Source organism: Balaenoptera musculus, chromosome 19, assembly GCF_009873245.2.
Source record: "Balaenoptera musculus isolate JJ_BM4_2016_0621 chromosome 19, mBalMus1.pri.v3, whole genome shotgun sequence".
NCBI classification, from domain to species: domain Eukaryota; kingdom Metazoa; phylum Chordata; class Mammalia; order Artiodactyla; family Balaenopteridae; genus Balaenoptera; species Balaenoptera musculus.
The window spans coordinates 7,168,196-7,184,674 of NC_045803.1; the positions used below are offsets into that span (position 1 = coordinate 7,168,196).

Here is a 16,479-nt window from a genome sequence, read left to right on the forward strand (position 1 = left end):
CACTGGCCCAGCACCCCTGCAGGTGGGGCTGAAGCCGAGAACCCAACAGGGAACAGAAAAGAGGGGGAGGTGGCATCTGGCAGAGTCAAGGCCTCTGCAGTTCTCGGGAATCTGCTCTACCGTCCATTCCAGCAGACAGGAGCGTGGGCTCTGGAGCCACACTGCCTGGGGTCAGACTCCAGCCCCATTGCTGCAGGGTGTTGGGTGGGCAGCTTAACCTCCACAAGCCTCAGTGCCCTCCATCAGGTGGGATCCTATTAGCACCCACCTCAGGGGGCTGTGGAAGGATTCGGGGGAGTCAGGTACACAGCACTCAGCACAGAGCCTGGCCTGTAGAAAATGCTCACAGTGTACAGGACACCATGATTCATTCACTCCCACGGGGACACACGGGCAACCGGAACAATTTGGCCTGGGCCCTGCCTCAGCATCTGGCAACACTGGCCTCTTTTACATGCTTCCCTCACCTCTGCATGTAAAAGCGCCCGGTCCTGCTAGTTCTGTTTTAGACGTTCAGCACCAGGGACGGCGGGGTAAAACCGGAAGAGCTGGGTGGTGTGGTTCAGCACCAAGGACAGGGCACCTCGGTGCTAAGGGAGGTGCTGCTCAGCACCAAGGACAGAGGGCAGCTGGGCGCAGAGGGAAGCGAGCACAGGGGCTTTGGTCTTCAGCACCAAGGACAGAGGGCAGCTGGGCGCAGAGGGAAGCGAGCACAGGGGCTTTGGTCTTCAGCACCAAGGACAGTAGACAGCTAGACACAGGGAAGCTCTGCAGGTCCACATGTTGGGATTCAAGATCTGGTATAGCCTTGGGGCGTGAGAGTTGCCCCAAGAGGAGTCATCCAGGAGGGGCCATCCAGGAGATGGTTGGCTCTCCCATCTGAAGTGCAGGAATGAAGTCCAAACGGAGCCTTAGACCCCAGCAGTGTCTCAGGAATTGTCAGCAGAAGCCCTGGGAGAGGGTGAGAGATTATCCAGGAAAAGTGTGCAGAGTGGGAAGAGGGAAAACTCTCCAGTGAACAGCATTGAGTCTGTCGTACTTTTCAGTTCTCAGTTGTTGGTTCGTGTTGAGCCTCTCTCTCATTTTATTTTGCCCCCTTTATTATCCCCCAACTTCCGATCTCTCAACTGTGGACACACATACTTGCTGAATATATGTCCTACCGATATGCTTGTGTAAATGTACTTGTATCCTTAAACTTGCATGACGGTGGTGGCACTGTGTGTATTTGACTTGCATAAATGGTATTCTGTTCTGAATCTCACCTGTTTCTGGCTTTTTTCACTCAGCACTTTAACCCCATCATTACACGTGCATCAACTTTACTGCTTCTGACTCCTGCTTTCAAATAAGTTTGTATAGACACGTGTATGTCCTTATACAACATATGATGAGTGTATTTAACTTGCATAAATGGTACTGTGCTCTAAATTTCATTCTCTTTCTTTCTTTCACTCAATGCTGTATTTTTTTAACTTTACATTGTTAAAGAAGCTCAGTGCTTCTCCTCAATTAATTTTAGATGTAGCTGTGTCCTTGAAGAATATGTTGTGTTTGAAATATGTTATGTTTGATTTATGCCGATGGAACACACACCCAGATGCCATGCCCCAAATCTCAACCTCCTTCAGGTTTCAGCTTAGTCGTCACTCCCCAGGGAGCCCTTCCCTCGCCCCCACTGCATCAGGTCTCCTGCTTGTTCACGCTCAGAGGAAGGGACGCCCGTCACATTGGCCTGCCCGTAATGACCTGTTCAAGGCTGACCTTTATTGTACACTTTCCTGTGCCGGGCAGTGAGGGCAGTGCTCCCCTGTGTCATCCTCAGAGCAGCTCTGAGCTAAGTGTGCTCATGATCTGAAAGCACAGAGACCTTAGGTAATCAGCCCAGGTCACACAGCTGATTAGAGTTGCTCCCAGGTCATTTGACTCCAGAGGAGGCCCTTTCACCTGGAAGCTAGTATCTCCCAAGTACGGGAGGCGTATCGCACGTGGATTGGTGGTGTTTGGGTGCAGCCGTCCTCCACTCACCAAATACTCGTGGAGCACCTCCCATGCACCAGGCTCTATTCCAGGGCCTGGAGATACAGGAGTAACTAGGACAAACATCCCTGCCCTCAGGGAACTCGCTTTCTAATGGGGGAGATAGACAGTACAGAGATAGTGAAACACACAGCATGGCAGAGGTCAGACGGTGGGGGCCATCGGGTCGGAAGCCTGGGTAGCCATCAGGGGGGCTGTCGGTGTGGGCATGCCTGCTGTTTTACGTTTAAAGGCCAGGGCAGGTCTCATGGCAGTGGTGACAGATGAATCACCTCCAGAAAGGCAGGGAGGCAAGTAGGAGGTCCCACTTCGGTGCTGATATGCCCCGACACCTCTGCTGAAGGACGAAGAGACGACAGAGAAAGAGCAGCTTTCAGCTCCCAGGTTTCCTCTGCATCAGAACCTGCCAGAACATGAGCCCACTTCCCTGCTTTCTTAATTTCTTTCTGCACTTATTGTCTAGTTTTCCAGTAGTTTTCCATTTTTGCATTGAAGCCAGGTGAAAACGAGTCACAGAATTAGCAACACAAGTAGTCGGAGGCCACAGCCCAGCCGCTAAAGCGGTTAAGTGAGGCTGAAGTTTGTGAACTGGTCCTTGAAGCGCTCTGCTGTGTTAGTGAGGAGGCTGAGTTGCTCTTACGAGGAGACCCCGAAAGACTGCGGCTCAAAGGAGGTAGATCTTTACTTCCTTCTCACTAACAGTCCCGAGGTAGGAGACCAAGGGTTGTGGAGCACCTCGGCCCCCCTCATACTGGGTGCGAGCTCTAGTGCCACTGACTCCCGTTGCTTTTAGAGGGCAGGACCGGAAATGACATGTCTCTTGGTCCCGTGGCCACCCCAAGCTGCAGTGGGGGCTGGGAAATGTCTCCAGCCCGTGGCTGCCGACCCCTGGGATTCTGCCATCGCAGGGGAGGAGTGACACGGGGTGCCAGGTAGCGGACTCCTCCGCAGTGCCCCCTTTAGTCGGATTTCTCTGAAGGCAGGGACCGCGTCAGCTCTCTTGTCACTGTGTTGTTCGCAGTACAGCGCTTGGCACGTTGTGGGTGCTCATGAGATAGTTGCAGGATGGATGAACGACTAAGGAAAGAAGGCGTGAACCTTCTTCACACCCAGGCCTGGGCTTCCGCGTGGGCACACGGGTCGGGCAGATGCAGCCCCAGGTTTGGAGGTTCCCAGGCCCGGGAGGAGACACGCAGGCAGGAAGTGGGCGGTGCCTGTGAGGGAGGAGGCAGCCCCGGGGCATTGTGGGAGCAGGGGGGAGGCACGTGACCTGCCTCGGGGCTGCTGGGAGCCCTTACCCAAGAGGCGCCTGACCCGGTCTGCCGAGGAGCTTCCCAGGCAGGCAAAGGGGAGGCAAGATTTCTGGGCAGACAGCGTGTCACATATGTGAACCCTCTGTTCGTTCATTCGTACATTCTGAACCTGCTTCCTGAGGCTCCACTGGGTTGGATCCTCCCTCCCTCTACCTCCTCGAACTCCTAAGAACAGTCTTATCTCCCTTTTCACCTCTCTCCCACCTTCCCCTTCACAGGATTTAATCAAATGTGACTGTGAAATGCTTCACTAAGAGGCTCTGCTCTTGCCAAGTCGGACGCAGAGTAAATAAAATAGGTCTTAGTAATCATTTTCATATCAGTGACTTCAGAATAAGTAAGAGTTCCTTCCAGAACCCCAGATCCCAGTCACGATCACAGAGGGAGGGCGGGGAACATGAAGATGCTCCACAGGGAGCATCAGTGGTGATGTGGGACTCATTCTAGACACCCCCAGCCCAGCCTCTGTCGGTTGACTTGAGGCAGTAACCAAAGGGCCCACAAGGGGGCAGTGTTGCCACATGCACGTTTTCCGGAGCCCTAACCTGTCCTCTCCGAAGTCTTACTGGTGTGCGTGGCTTTTTTCCATTCACTCAGCAAATATGTATTCATTTTTTTGAAAGTTCTAGTTCATGACAATGAATGAATAAAAGAAAGAGGAAGGCAATTTGATTCCCCATGGCTTACTGTTGTGCAAGGCTCCCAGCTGGGAAAGCACAGACTACGGTCTGAGTTGGGTCCCTGCTCTCAAGGCTGCCGCTGAGCGGGGAGGTCCCACGAACACAGTGACAGCCTGTGATGGGAGAATTGCTCACACAATTTACAACGTCCTGAGGCTGGCACAGCTCTTTTCTGCCATCACTCGCTCGCTCAGTCATTTACCACATACATCCTGAGGCTGCTAGGGAGAGACAAGGGTCAGACCCAGCCCTTCTTGTGCACATATGACAGTAGCTGTAGGGGATCCGTGGACCTATGCGCAGGGTGTGCAAACACTCGGCAGGGATCCGTTTCCTGCACCTGCAGGGGTCCAGGGGAAGCTTCCAGGGGACCAGCCCTCAAGCCATGTCCAGAAGGGAGAGCAGGCCACGTACTGGGGGTCAAGGTGGGGAAAGGCTGCCAAAGGCAGAGGAGCAGTATGTACAGAGGCCAGGAGATGTGGCTGGATGTGTGACCTGGTTGGGGGACTAGAAGGAGTTTGGTGTGACTGGAGCATGAGACGGGAGGGAGGAAGTCAGGGAGACAAAGCCACAGGGGCTGGTGGCTTTGGTGCCAGAGGTTTCCCAGCAGGGCACTGGGGAACCACAGGAGGGCTGTGAGCAGGGAGGGGCAGGGTCCACTTGGGCATAGAAAGACTCTCTGGGGCTGTGGGGGGGGAGGTGCATGGAAAGCTGGGGAGGAGGCTGGGGTCCAGGGAGAAAGGGTGAGGCCTGAGTTGGGCTTAGAGTCGTGGACAGAGAGGGGGATGGGGCAGAGAGTGTTGGGGAGCAGGAGGGTGGGGCTTGGGGACTTCTGGGCTGTAGGGGAAGGGAAGGGGAATAAATTTATTTTATTTATTTATTTTTGGCTGCATTGGGTCTTTGTTGCCGCATGCAGGCTTTCTCTAGTTGCGGAGAGCAGGGCTACTCTTTGTTGCGGTGGGCGTGCTTCTCATTGCGGTGGCTTCTCTTGTTGCAGAGCACGGGCTCTAGGCGTGCGGGCTTCAGTAGTTGTGGCACGAGGGCTCAGCTGTCGTGGCTCACGGGCTCTAGAGCGCAGGCTCAATAGTTGTGGCGCACGGGCTTAGTTGCTCCACGGCATGTGTAATCTTCCCGGACCAGGGATCAAACCCGTGTCCCCTGCATTGGCAGGCGGGTTCTTAACCACTGCACCACCAGGAAAGTCCCCAGCATGTTAGTTTCATTATACAGCACAGTGATTCAGTTATATATATATGAATATATATATATGAATATATATGTGAACATATATATATTCTATTTCAGATTCTTTTCCCTTATAGATTATTACAAAATATTGAGTAGAGTTTCCTGTGCTATACAGTAGGTCCTTAACCTCCTCGTTTATCCCTCCCCCCCCCAACTTTCATTTTTCTTGAGTGGTCCAAGAGGGGGTGTGTGTGTATGTGTGTCTGTGTGTCTGTGTATTTATACATGTATATGTATACAAATGTGTGTGGATAGACAGTTGATCCTCATTATTAACAGATTCTGTATTTGTGAATTGACCTCTTCCCTAAAATGTATTTGTAACCCCAAAATCAATACTTTGAATGGCTTTCAAAGTCATTCTCAGACACGCAGAGTGGAGAAAATTTTGAGTTGCCCGATGCACATGATCCTAGCCGAGGTTGAACAAGGCAACACTCTGCCTTCTTGTTTCAGCTCACAAGTGTCCTTCATGTGGTCTGTTTAGTGCCACATTTTCCACACTTTTATGCTTTTTGGGGGGGATTTTGCTGTTTAAAATGGCCCCAAGCATAGTGATGAAGTGCTAAGCGCAAGGAAATACGTGTGTGAGATAAGCCTCCTTCAGGTGTGAACTATAGTGCTGTTGGGCCAGAGATCCATGTGAATGACTCAACATTATATTAAATAAGATGTCTTTAGGCACACAGGTAAAACCAGGTGATGTATTGATCAGTTGGTAAAAATGTTGCAATTGGAAGCTGTGCTTCTGGTAAACTCCTGGCTCAGAATTTGCTCCTTCAGTGTCCAAGGCATAACTACCGTGAATAATGAGAACTAGGGCACATCTACCAGACATCCAGTTTCAGAAGGTTGCTGTCCTTCCCTAAAAGGCCTTTCACATGTACCTCTGCCCTCTCAGGTTTCTTGACAACCCAGAAGGCCTCGTGGGACAGCGCAGTCACTGGATCAATACCTCAGGTATGTCCCAAGAGGAGGGAGCCGGCGGGGGCCATGGAGGGGCCGGGGCTCAGGCCCATCCCAGATGCCTCTCTTTACCACCCCTCTATTTTCCTTCTTTGAGTTTTCCAAATCACACATGTATTTGTGCCCCTTGTAGAAAAACAAAAATCTTCTCCCAAATTTCAGAAGTGTGTCTGAACAGTAATAACAGCAACACACACACACATGCAACCATACACACATAATGTGTGGGTTTTTTTAATGGAATCATATTACGTATATTGGTCTCTGACTTACTTTTTCATTTAAGACGGTGATACCTTAGAGATTTCTGTGTCAATACTTGTAGAATTTTATGGGTATTTTTTAAAATTGTGGTATAATACACTTAACGTCAGTTAAAACTACAGTTCTGACTCATTAGTCAGTCCTGAAATCCGTTTAACGGGTCAAAAACAGGATTTTTTTTTTTTAATTAATTAATTAATTTATTTATTTATGGCTGTGTTGGGTCTTCGTTTCTGTGCGAGGGCTTTCTCTAGTTGTGGCAAGCGGGGGCCACTCTTCATCACGGTGCGCGGGCCTCTCACTATCGCGGCCTCTCTTGTTGCGGAGCACAGGCTCCAGACGCGCAAGCTCAGTAATTGTGGCTCACGGGCCCAGTTGCTCCGCGGCATGTGGGATCTTCCCAGACCAGGGCTCGAACCCGTGTCCCCTGCGTTGGCAGGCAGATTCTCAACCACTGCGCCACCAGGGAAGCCCCCGAAAACAGGATTTTTAAAAATTAAAAAACAGACAAAAAAATATGAATGCCTTACAGAAGTTAAGGAAATGCCATATCTTCAGTGATACATATTTATACTCATATATATGTATGTGAGTAATGGGTTATAATTAGAAATACATCTTATATTTATATTTTATATTATAAAATGTATTTCTAATTATATCTCTATTTCTGTTTTGTTTATAATTTCATTTGTATCTTTTTTTTTTTTAGATTCCACATATAAGCAATATCATATGATATTTGTCTTTCTCTGTCTGGCTTACTTCACTTAGTTTGATAACCCATGTTGCTGCAAATGGCATTATTTCACTCTTTTTTTTGGCTGAGTAATATTCCACTGTATATATATGTATATATATATATGTGTGTGTGTGTGTGTATATGTGTATATATATATATATATATATATATATATATATATATATGCCACGGCTTCTTTATTCATTCATCTGTCAATGGTCATTTACGTTGCTTCCCTGTCTTGCCTACTTCAAATAGTGATGCTATGAATATTGGTGTGTGTGTATGTTTGTGAATTAGAGGTTTCTCCAGATACATGCCCAGAAGTGGGATTGCTGGTTCATATGGTAATTCTATTTTTAGTTTTTTAAGGAACATCCATACTGTTCTCCATAGTGGCTGCACCACTTTACATTCCCACCAACAGTGTAGGAGGGTTCCCTTTTCTCCACACCCTTTCCAGAATTTATTATTTGTAGACTTTTCGCTGATGGCCATTCTGACCGGAGTGAGGCGATACCTCATTGTAGCTTCAATTTGCATTTCTCTAATAATTAGCGATGGTGAGCATCTTTTCATGTAAACCATCATTTTTAAAGCCAATCCCTATTATTGAAGATTGAGGCTGTTTCTGTTTTGTTTGGGGGAGTGGTTTTTTCCAGCGTCCCTGCTATAGGACGTCTACATTGCTCTCTAAACATGAGGCAGAAAGACAGCCGGAAAAGTATAGTTTATCCCCTCCAGCTCTGTAAGGACTCATTTTTAAATTACCTGACATCCCTGGATTCAAATCATGTCTCTGCTGCTCAGGTCACTCTCCCCTCCAGCCTCGGGCTCTTGCTCCGTAAGAATGAGCTCCATTGGGAGTTCCCTGGTGGTCTAGTGGTTAGGATGCCAGGCTTTTACTGCCCAGGGCCCGGCCAGGTTCAATCCCTGGTCGGGGAACTGAGATTACGCAAGCTGCGCCAGCATGGCCAAAAAAACAAAAACAAAAACAAGGAGCCCCCCGGTTAGTTTATTGCAGCTTTGAGATTCTAAGCCAGTCACGGGGAAGCGGAGCCAGTGGCGCCAGTGGGGCTGGTGGGTCCGGGCTTGGGGTGGGCGGGGCCAGAAGGAAGTTCAGCCCCAGGTTTACAGCCTCTCTGAGCCTCCGCTTCCCCACGTGTAAAATGGGGCCAATAATAGCCCTCACCTCCCGAGGTTTGTCCCGAGAATTCAGCGTAGAACTGGGCCCAGGGGTGCTGCCTTAGCTTCTGCTGCAGCCCTAATTAAACGTGCTCAGAGCCAGCCTGAGACAGACATTGCTCAAGTGGGAGCTCTTATGATTATTGGTTTCATAATTGGCACTTTTAAAAAGTGTAATAATGGCATTGTGCTATTTAGGGAAAACAGACAACAAAAAGGCTTTATCTTTCAAAACAGCCTCTATCTTTTAAACTCCGTCCCTGGGGCAGCCAGCCTGGTTTTGTAAGCCAGTGAACTAAGTTTTTGTGGGGGTTTTTTTGGCCGCGTACCCTGACTTGCGGGATCTTCGTTCCCTGACCAGGGATCCAACCCGTGCCCCCTGCAGTGGAATCACGGAGTCACAACCACAGGACTGCAAGGGAATTCCCCTAAGAATTGTTTTACCTTTTTTTTTTTTAATTTATTTATTTATTTATTTATTTTTGGCTGTGTTCGGTCTTCATTTCTGTGCGAGGGCTTTCTCTAGTTGCGGCAAGCGGGGGCCACTCTTCATCGCGGTGCGCGGGCCTCTCACTATCGCAGACTCTCTTGTTGTGGAGCACAGGCTCCAGACGCGCAGGCTCAGTAGTTGTGGCTCACGGGCCTAGTTGCTCTGCGGCATGTGGGATCTTCCCAGACCAGGGCTCGAACCCGTGTCCCCTGCATTGGCAGGCAGATTCTCAACCACTGTGCCACCAGGGAAGCCCTGTTTTACCTTTTGAAATGGCTGGGGAAAAAAGTCAAGAGAAGAACATTTTGTGACACATGAAACCTGTCTGAAGTTGAAGCTGCAGAGTCCATAAATAAAGTAGTCTTGGTGCATAGCTACGCCCATTGGCTTCCTGCCTTCTGTGGGCCTTTTGTGGGAGAACAGCTGAGTTGGGTCCTGGCCACACAGACTCCCGGCGTACAAAGCCAAAACTATTTATTCTCTGGCACTTTACAGTAAAAGCTTGCTGGCTCCCATTTAGAGATACCCACCAAATAGTTAGAGATAAAATCGTATAATCAGCCTGGATTTGCTTTAAAACAACACAGGAGGGGGAAGGGGTAGGGGTTTTGATGAAACAAGATGGGCATGAGTTGACAGCTGATGAGACTGGGTGACGGGTATGCTGCTGTTCATGGTACCGCTCTCCTGTTGCTTATGTTTCACGTTTTCCAAAAAAAAAACCAATTTAAATCTAAGTGGCCGTGGCCATGGCAGTGCCAGGCACAGAGGAAGCACTGAGCAAATGGGCACCATTGTTGAGACCCTCTAGGCAGAGCCCCTCAGGCTCTGGGTTGGGTACCCCTCTCAGGCTCCTCCCGTGTCTTGACCACAGAGACCCTGCGGGAGTACCTGAAGGTGGTGATGGCCCTCAAGTACGAGGAGAAGCCGCCCTACACCGCCCTGAGGAACAATCTGGAAGCCCTGCTGCAGGATCTGCGGGTGTCGGCCTACGACCCCTTGGACCTCCAGGTGGTACCCTAGGTGGGTTCCATTGGGAAGAGTTTGTGAGGCTTAACCCTCTCCCCAGCTCCCACCGCTGTTTCCACCCATGCCATTTGATGTTTATACTCCAGGAGCCAACTTCCCAGTGAGCTGCTGCCTTTTTCCACAGGATTCTTGAACCTTCCAGCCCCCAGGCATCACAAGTAGCAGGAACTCGACTCAAACTGGCTTTAAGGAGAAGGGCAATTGATTGGCCCTTGTCACTAGAACATTCCGAGGGGGAAGCTTTAGGTGTGACTGGATTCGGGGCCTGGAAGTTAGCACCGAGATGTTGGCAGTCTCTGTCTTTCTCTGTCCCTCTTCTCTTCCCTCCATCCCTCTACCCATCCACCTGCAGTCTCTGCTTTCCTTTGGGTCACTCCCCCCAAAACCCCATCTCTCCCCCACCGAAACCCCTGGCTCTGTGTCCAGTGCCTCACCTTGCTCGTGTGTGTGTGTGTGTGTGTGTGTGTGTGTGTGTGTGTGATGACTGTTTGACTACAGTAAGCATACACATACAGGAAGTAGGGGAGCTAACGCCCAGGAAGTAGAAAGGCCACACCGTACAACACGTGGACGAACACATTGACAAAACATTCCACATCTTTATAAAAGGGGCTGTATTGGTCCTTTTGCCTTTTTCGTGGTTGTTCCACTGAGCCCATATGGCCGTTCCTTGGGATAATGGGGAAGGGCAGCTCATACTGTTTGGTTCCTTCCCCCGCAGTCTTGCAGCGCCCCCATGGCGGGGATGAAGGATGCTCTTTATAACGCCAGTGGCTGGGTGTTTGCTTGCTTTGCCAGGCTTTTGTTTTCCAGACAAAACACCTTGAACACCCGTCTGCATACAGGCCTGAGGATGGATTTCTTTTGAAGGAGATAAGCAGATTGCTCCACCTGGGGGCTGTACTCACTCATTTACACTCCCCTTAGCACTGAGTGAGAGCGTACAGGAATCTGTGGAAGGTCAAAATTATAAACTCAGTTCACCTGACGGTTCATTTTGGCGAGGCGGCATGGATGGGTTCTGAGGAGAAGCTTCCCCAAGGCCCTCCCCTGTCCATGGGGTTGTCATTTCTCTCACATGTCTGTCTGGATTCAAAGCTCAGTGTCTGTCCAACTCAGCGGTTCTCAGACAGAGGCAGTGTTCCCCCAGGGGCAATTTGGCAGCGTCTGGAGACATTTCTGGTGGTCACGCCTGGGGAGAGGTGCTGCTGGCACCTCAGGGGTCAAGGCCGGGGACGCTGCTCCCTGTCGTGCGACACACAGGCCGCCCTGCTCTCAGCAGTGCCATGGCCGAGGAAGCAGGCCCACGTGCGTCTAGAGGAGCATCTTTGTGGGTGGCAGCCTGTCTCCCACAGTGGTCTTCTTCCGTTGGCACCTTGACGACAGGTGCTTCTTCAGCCCTGCCACCCTTGCTCACATCCCAGAGCTGAAGACACGAGATAACATGTGTATCCAGCTCTTCACACAGTGCCTGGGTGCAGAGCGCTCCAAAAATGCCAGGTTGTTTGTTTGTTTGTTTGTTCAGTAACCTAGCAGGCTCCCTGCCTTAATCACAGACACCCTCCAAAAGTGAAGGCGTGAAGTCTTTGTGTCCCTCCAACCCCCAGCTGTCCCGAGAGACCTCTGGGTCCTCCCACACCCCTCTCTGACCCCAGCCCTGTCCCTCCAGGCGGTTGCTAAGTCTCTTCTAGCCCTCTCCTCCAGGGCTCTGCCTCTGCCTCTGCCCAGTTCCCCCGAGTGTGGTCACCTGCTGGCGGTGAGCTCCGGGAGGGCCGGGTCACGTCTGTCTCTGCATCTCTGTGTTTCCCACTCACGTCACTGGCCTGGCTCATAAATATTCCGCCCATATTTACCGAGTGGGTGAGTCCAGCCTTCCCGTCAGTGCTGGCCTGTCTTACAGCATCTCCCTGTCCCCCACCCTCCGGTACCATGGAAATTTAAAAGCTAAAGACCGAACGGCCCCTTTCAGGATCATTACAGCTCACTCTCTGGGGACCACTTCCTCAGTGGCAAGTTTGTCCCTTGGTTAGGAACTTAACGAAGAGATGCTCCTTAAGGAGCCCAGGGACTTTGGAGTACCTTGAGGATCATCTTGCCTCTGCCTTGGCCCGAGTGCCCAACCACCCCTCAGATTCTAGGCCAGGCCGAGCGCAGTCCTACCTCAGGACCTTTGCACTTGCCATTCGCATGGTCTGTGACGATTTTCCCCTTCTTTTTTAATTAATTTATTTATTTATTTTTTTATTATTTTTGGCTGCGTTGGGTCTTCGTTGCTATGCACGGGCTTTCTCTAGTTGAGGTGAGCGGGGGCTACTCTTCCTTGCAGTGCGCGGGCTTCTCATTGTGGTGGCTTTTCTTGTTGCGGAGCAGGGGCTCTAGGCGCACGGGCTCAGTAGTTGTGGCTCACGGGCTCAGTAGTTGTGGCTCGCAGGCTCTAGACCACAGGCTCAGTAGTTATGGTGCATGGGCTTAGTTGCTCCGCAGCATGTGGGATCTTCCCAGACCAGGGCTCGAACCCGTGTCCCCTGCGTTGGCACGTGGTTTCCTAACCACTGTGCCACCAGGGAAGTCCCTCCCCTTCGTTTTTGCATGACCGGCTGCTTCTCATCACTGCCTCTCAGATCCCGAGGCCTCCCCTTATCGCCTTCTGGAGGGAACATGTGTTTAATCTGTCGTGTCTCCACGCTTCTCTTCCAGATTGTAAGCCCAGCAAAGCCTTCTTGTTCCTCTTGTTCGTGGTGGTATCTCCTGTCCCTAGAAAGTAGAAAGCCCCTATCACACAGTAGGGCTTAAGGGTGCTCTTTGAATGAATGACACTGACAGCCACTTTTATCGTCTTCCAGAACTTTCAGCCTGCAGTTTGAAATAGAAAAAAAAAGAAGACATGTGATTCAAGGCCTGCTGTAGAATCACAGACAAGCTTCTAGAAAGATCCCTCGAATGTGTATCCTGCCACTTCTTTAGATCATCCGTCTAGATCAGCCTCAGGGAGCCCGTAAGTTAGGCTCAGACACTGTGAACTCCCTCCTTTGACCTTCCCTCCCTTCAGCCGTTGTCTCCCACCAGCCACTGGCGTTTTGGACGGAGAAGACCCCCCAATTCACAGACGGGGGTTGGGCTGGTCCTCTCAGTGAGGACGCTGCCATTGGCACCACTATGCTTTAACAATAAATTGTTTCATTGGAGCTTGGAGGGTTGAGTGTCTGCAAAAGAAGTTCCTTTTGGAAAAATTTAGCTCATGTTTTTTCTCCCACCTACCCATCCCTTCAACCTTTCACCCAGCCATCCACTCTTTCATACATCTATTCACACTTTCAGGCAGACACTCATCCATCCATTCTTTCACTTATCTATCCATCCATCCCTCCATCCATCCCTCCATATACTTGTCTGTCCATCCCTCCATCCATTCACCCTTCGTCCATCCATTCATTTCCTACTCATTCTCCCATCCACTTACCCTTCTTCTCTTCCATACATTGACCCTTCCTTTCATTCGAGAAATACTCAGCAGGCGTTTCTTGAGTACATGCCATGTGACATGCTTCATGCTGCGCAGAGGATCCCGACGAACCACATATACATGCCAAGGTCCTTGAGCTGATGGAGCCTACAGTCGAGCAGGAGGAGACGGTGTTAAAGGAGACGACTTCAGGTGGTGATCGGCACTCTGAAGACAGAGCTCGGGCTGTGATGGAGAGGGAGAGGCCTCGGGACAGGAGGGCACCTTTGGGGAGAGCCTGGACTCAGAGGGACCGGGAGGAAGCTGTAGGATGGTAGTTAGAGGAAAGGAGGGCCTGGGGAGAGATGTCAAAGGCAGGCTGGCCAGCAGCATGTGGCAAATGATTAGACTGGGAGAGGTTAAGAAGGAGGAGGAGATAAACCCGCCTCCCGCATCTGACCTTGGATATCTTAAACCATCCACCCTGCTTTGAGATGGGGAGAATCAGAGGCCGGACGGGGGAGGAAACTGCTCTGAGACGCCCTGATTCTCTCCCTGCTCAGGAGAGGAAAGGAGATTAGCAGACTGATGATCATTTCCTGGCTGAAAGGAAGTGTGTATAATTCTTTCCAGAAGGAGGTATTCCTTAAGGAGAGAGAAAACCCATCAGAAAATCTCCTACTTACAGCCCCTCTGTGTTTATGAGGCCACAAAAGAAGAGGGACGTCAGCCACGCTTCAGGGCCCCAGATCAGGCAAGAGGGATGGTCACAGTCAACACCTGCCCCTCCCGTCATCCTGCCCTCGGTGCCCTTGGCCAGTCCAGCGTCGAGGTCCGGCAGCCCCCTGTCCTCCACCCTCCTCTCTGAGCGAGCAAAGGCAGCGAGACCCAGCGCTGCTGAGACAGTGGGAGAACCCCACGTCCGGGCGGAGCAGCGAGAACGTGGGCAGTTTCCCTCCCTGTCAGTGAGCTGGCTTTAATCTGTCTCCAGAGCCCAGGTTTTGGCAGCTCATTCCCCAGCCTCTGAAAGAGGAGGGTGTGGTCATGGGCATTAGATGAGAATCCCAGGGCCCAGGGGAGTGGAAGTGACTCACGGGCCGCCATGTGGCCGACAGTGGCTGGAACCTGCCCTCTGTCCCCTCCACCCCACCTCTGCCCCAAAGTGAAACCCTGGCTCAATGTTAGTCAGACATTTGTGGTGCTGGGGGTGTGGGTTTTTAAATAATTTTTACTGTAGGGCACCTCTGAGCCTTCAGTAAACTCAAGTTGTTACCGGAAGGGGGACCTCTTCCAGGGCCCGAGAGTGAGGTCTTGTCTAACACTCAGAAATGAATTGTCCAAGGAGACACATTTGCTGACAAAGCAAGAGACTTTATTGGGAAGGGGCACCCTGGCGGAGAGCAGCAGGGTAAGGGAACCCAGGAGAACTGCTCCGCCACGTGGTTCGCAGTCTCAGGGTTTATGGTGATGGGGTTAGTTTCCGGGTTGTTTCTGGCCAAGCGTCTTGCTTGTGCCCATATTTGGTCTGACTCAGGGTCCTTCCTGGTGGTGCACGCATCTCTCAGCCAAGATGGATTCTAGCATGAGGATTTCTGGGAGGTTGGCAGGACATATTACCAACTGGCGTCTCCTCCCTCGTTTTGGCCCCTCCTGAATTCTCCCGCAAGGACCGTGTTGTTTATCAGGACCTCCTGTCGTGAGACAACTCATGCAAGCGGTTATTATCGTGCTTGGCCAAGGCGGGCAGTTTCGGTCAGTGGTTCCCTAACAAGGTGTGGGGTTTCATCTCCAAGAGGGGCCGCCCAGTAGGCAGCTGGGAAGGACAAATCACTTCCCTTCCCTTGTGAAATATTTTTCTTGTGAAAAAGGATTGCTTCTAAGGCTATTGCAAGTAAAATTCCTTCCGGATGAGACCTCAGAAACAATAGCAAATGTTTGCAGAGACTTTCTTATGGATGTTAAACAGAATTCAGCTGAGTGCCTTTTGCAGATCTAATTATCTCTGTTCAGTGATTCCTGAACTAAGCAGCATCCTGTCGAGCAGATAGAACGGATCTTGAAAGACTTTTAGAGGCAGAAGGAAGCAAGAACAAGGAAGTTCTACTAGGCAAAAAAATCAGGTTGGCTATTGCAAACTTGCTCTTCTTCAGGGGACGGCAGGGGTCTGTCAGGCACATGGCTTAACTAATTCTGATCAGACAATTCCTGATTGGTGGTTTAAGATGCCATTTCCGGAAGAGCCGACACTGTCATGGAGTCTCTGTTTGGTGACGTGGGGCGTAGCATAAGCAACTCCATTTTGGGCCTGTTGTCTTATTTTTAACACCCAGTTGGAAGTTAATGGGGAAATTTTTACTGCATTGGTGGAGAGTCTACAAATGCAAATTATGATGGGTGTTTGTGAAAAACGTAAATGATATTTTTTTTAACTGAGTTGCTATTAGTTTATTTATTTTTTAAATTTATTTTATTTATTTATTTTTGGCTGCGTTGGGTCTTCGTTGCTGGGTGGGCTTTCTCTAGTTGCGGCGGCTACTGAGGCCGCGTGCTGCAACTTCTGAAGCCCCCGTGCCTAGAGCCCGTGCTCCACAACAAGAGAAGCCACTGCAATGAGAAGCTCGCGCACCACAACAAAGAGTAGCCCCCGCTCACCACAACTAGTGAAAGCCTGTGCACAGCAACGAAGACCCAGTGCAGCCATAAATAAATAAATAAATAAATAAAATTTATAGAAGAAGATAACAATAATCCATGGGAATTCCCTGGCAGTCCCGTGGTTAGGAATCGGTGCTTTCACTGTTGAGAGTGTGGGTTCAATCCCTGGTCGGGGAACTAAGATCCCACAAGCCACATGGCACATCCAAAATAAAAATAAAAATTAAAAAAATAAAATAATCCATGGGGGGAAGCATATTTTATTGCTTACTTATGATTTCCAGGGTCTGTTTAGCCATAGAATTATGCAAATTAAAAGAACAGAGGGCTTCCCTGGTGGCGAAGCAGTTAAGAATCCGCCTGCCAATGCAGGGGACATGGGTTCAAGCCCTGGCCTGGGAAGATCCCACATGCCGCGGAGCAAC

At 50.4% G+C, this 16,479-nt stretch overlaps 1 protein-coding gene across 1 annotated transcript in view; it reads left to right on the forward strand.

The window, feature by feature from the left end:
• The window catches only part of VRK3 (VRK serine/threonine kinase 3), a 43,263-nt gene extending 30,116 nt beyond the window's left edge, over window positions 1-13,147 (forward strand). The window contains 3 exon segments of the mRNA XM_036832467.1: window positions 6,183-6,241; window positions 9,803-9,951; window positions 12,801-13,147. Of these exon segments, the coding sequence (XP_036688362.1) occupies window positions 6,183-6,241; window positions 9,803-9,951 (208 nt within the window). The 3' untranslated portion in view covers window positions 12,801-13,147.
• The last annotated feature ends 3,332 nt before the right edge of the window (window positions 13,148-16,479 follow it).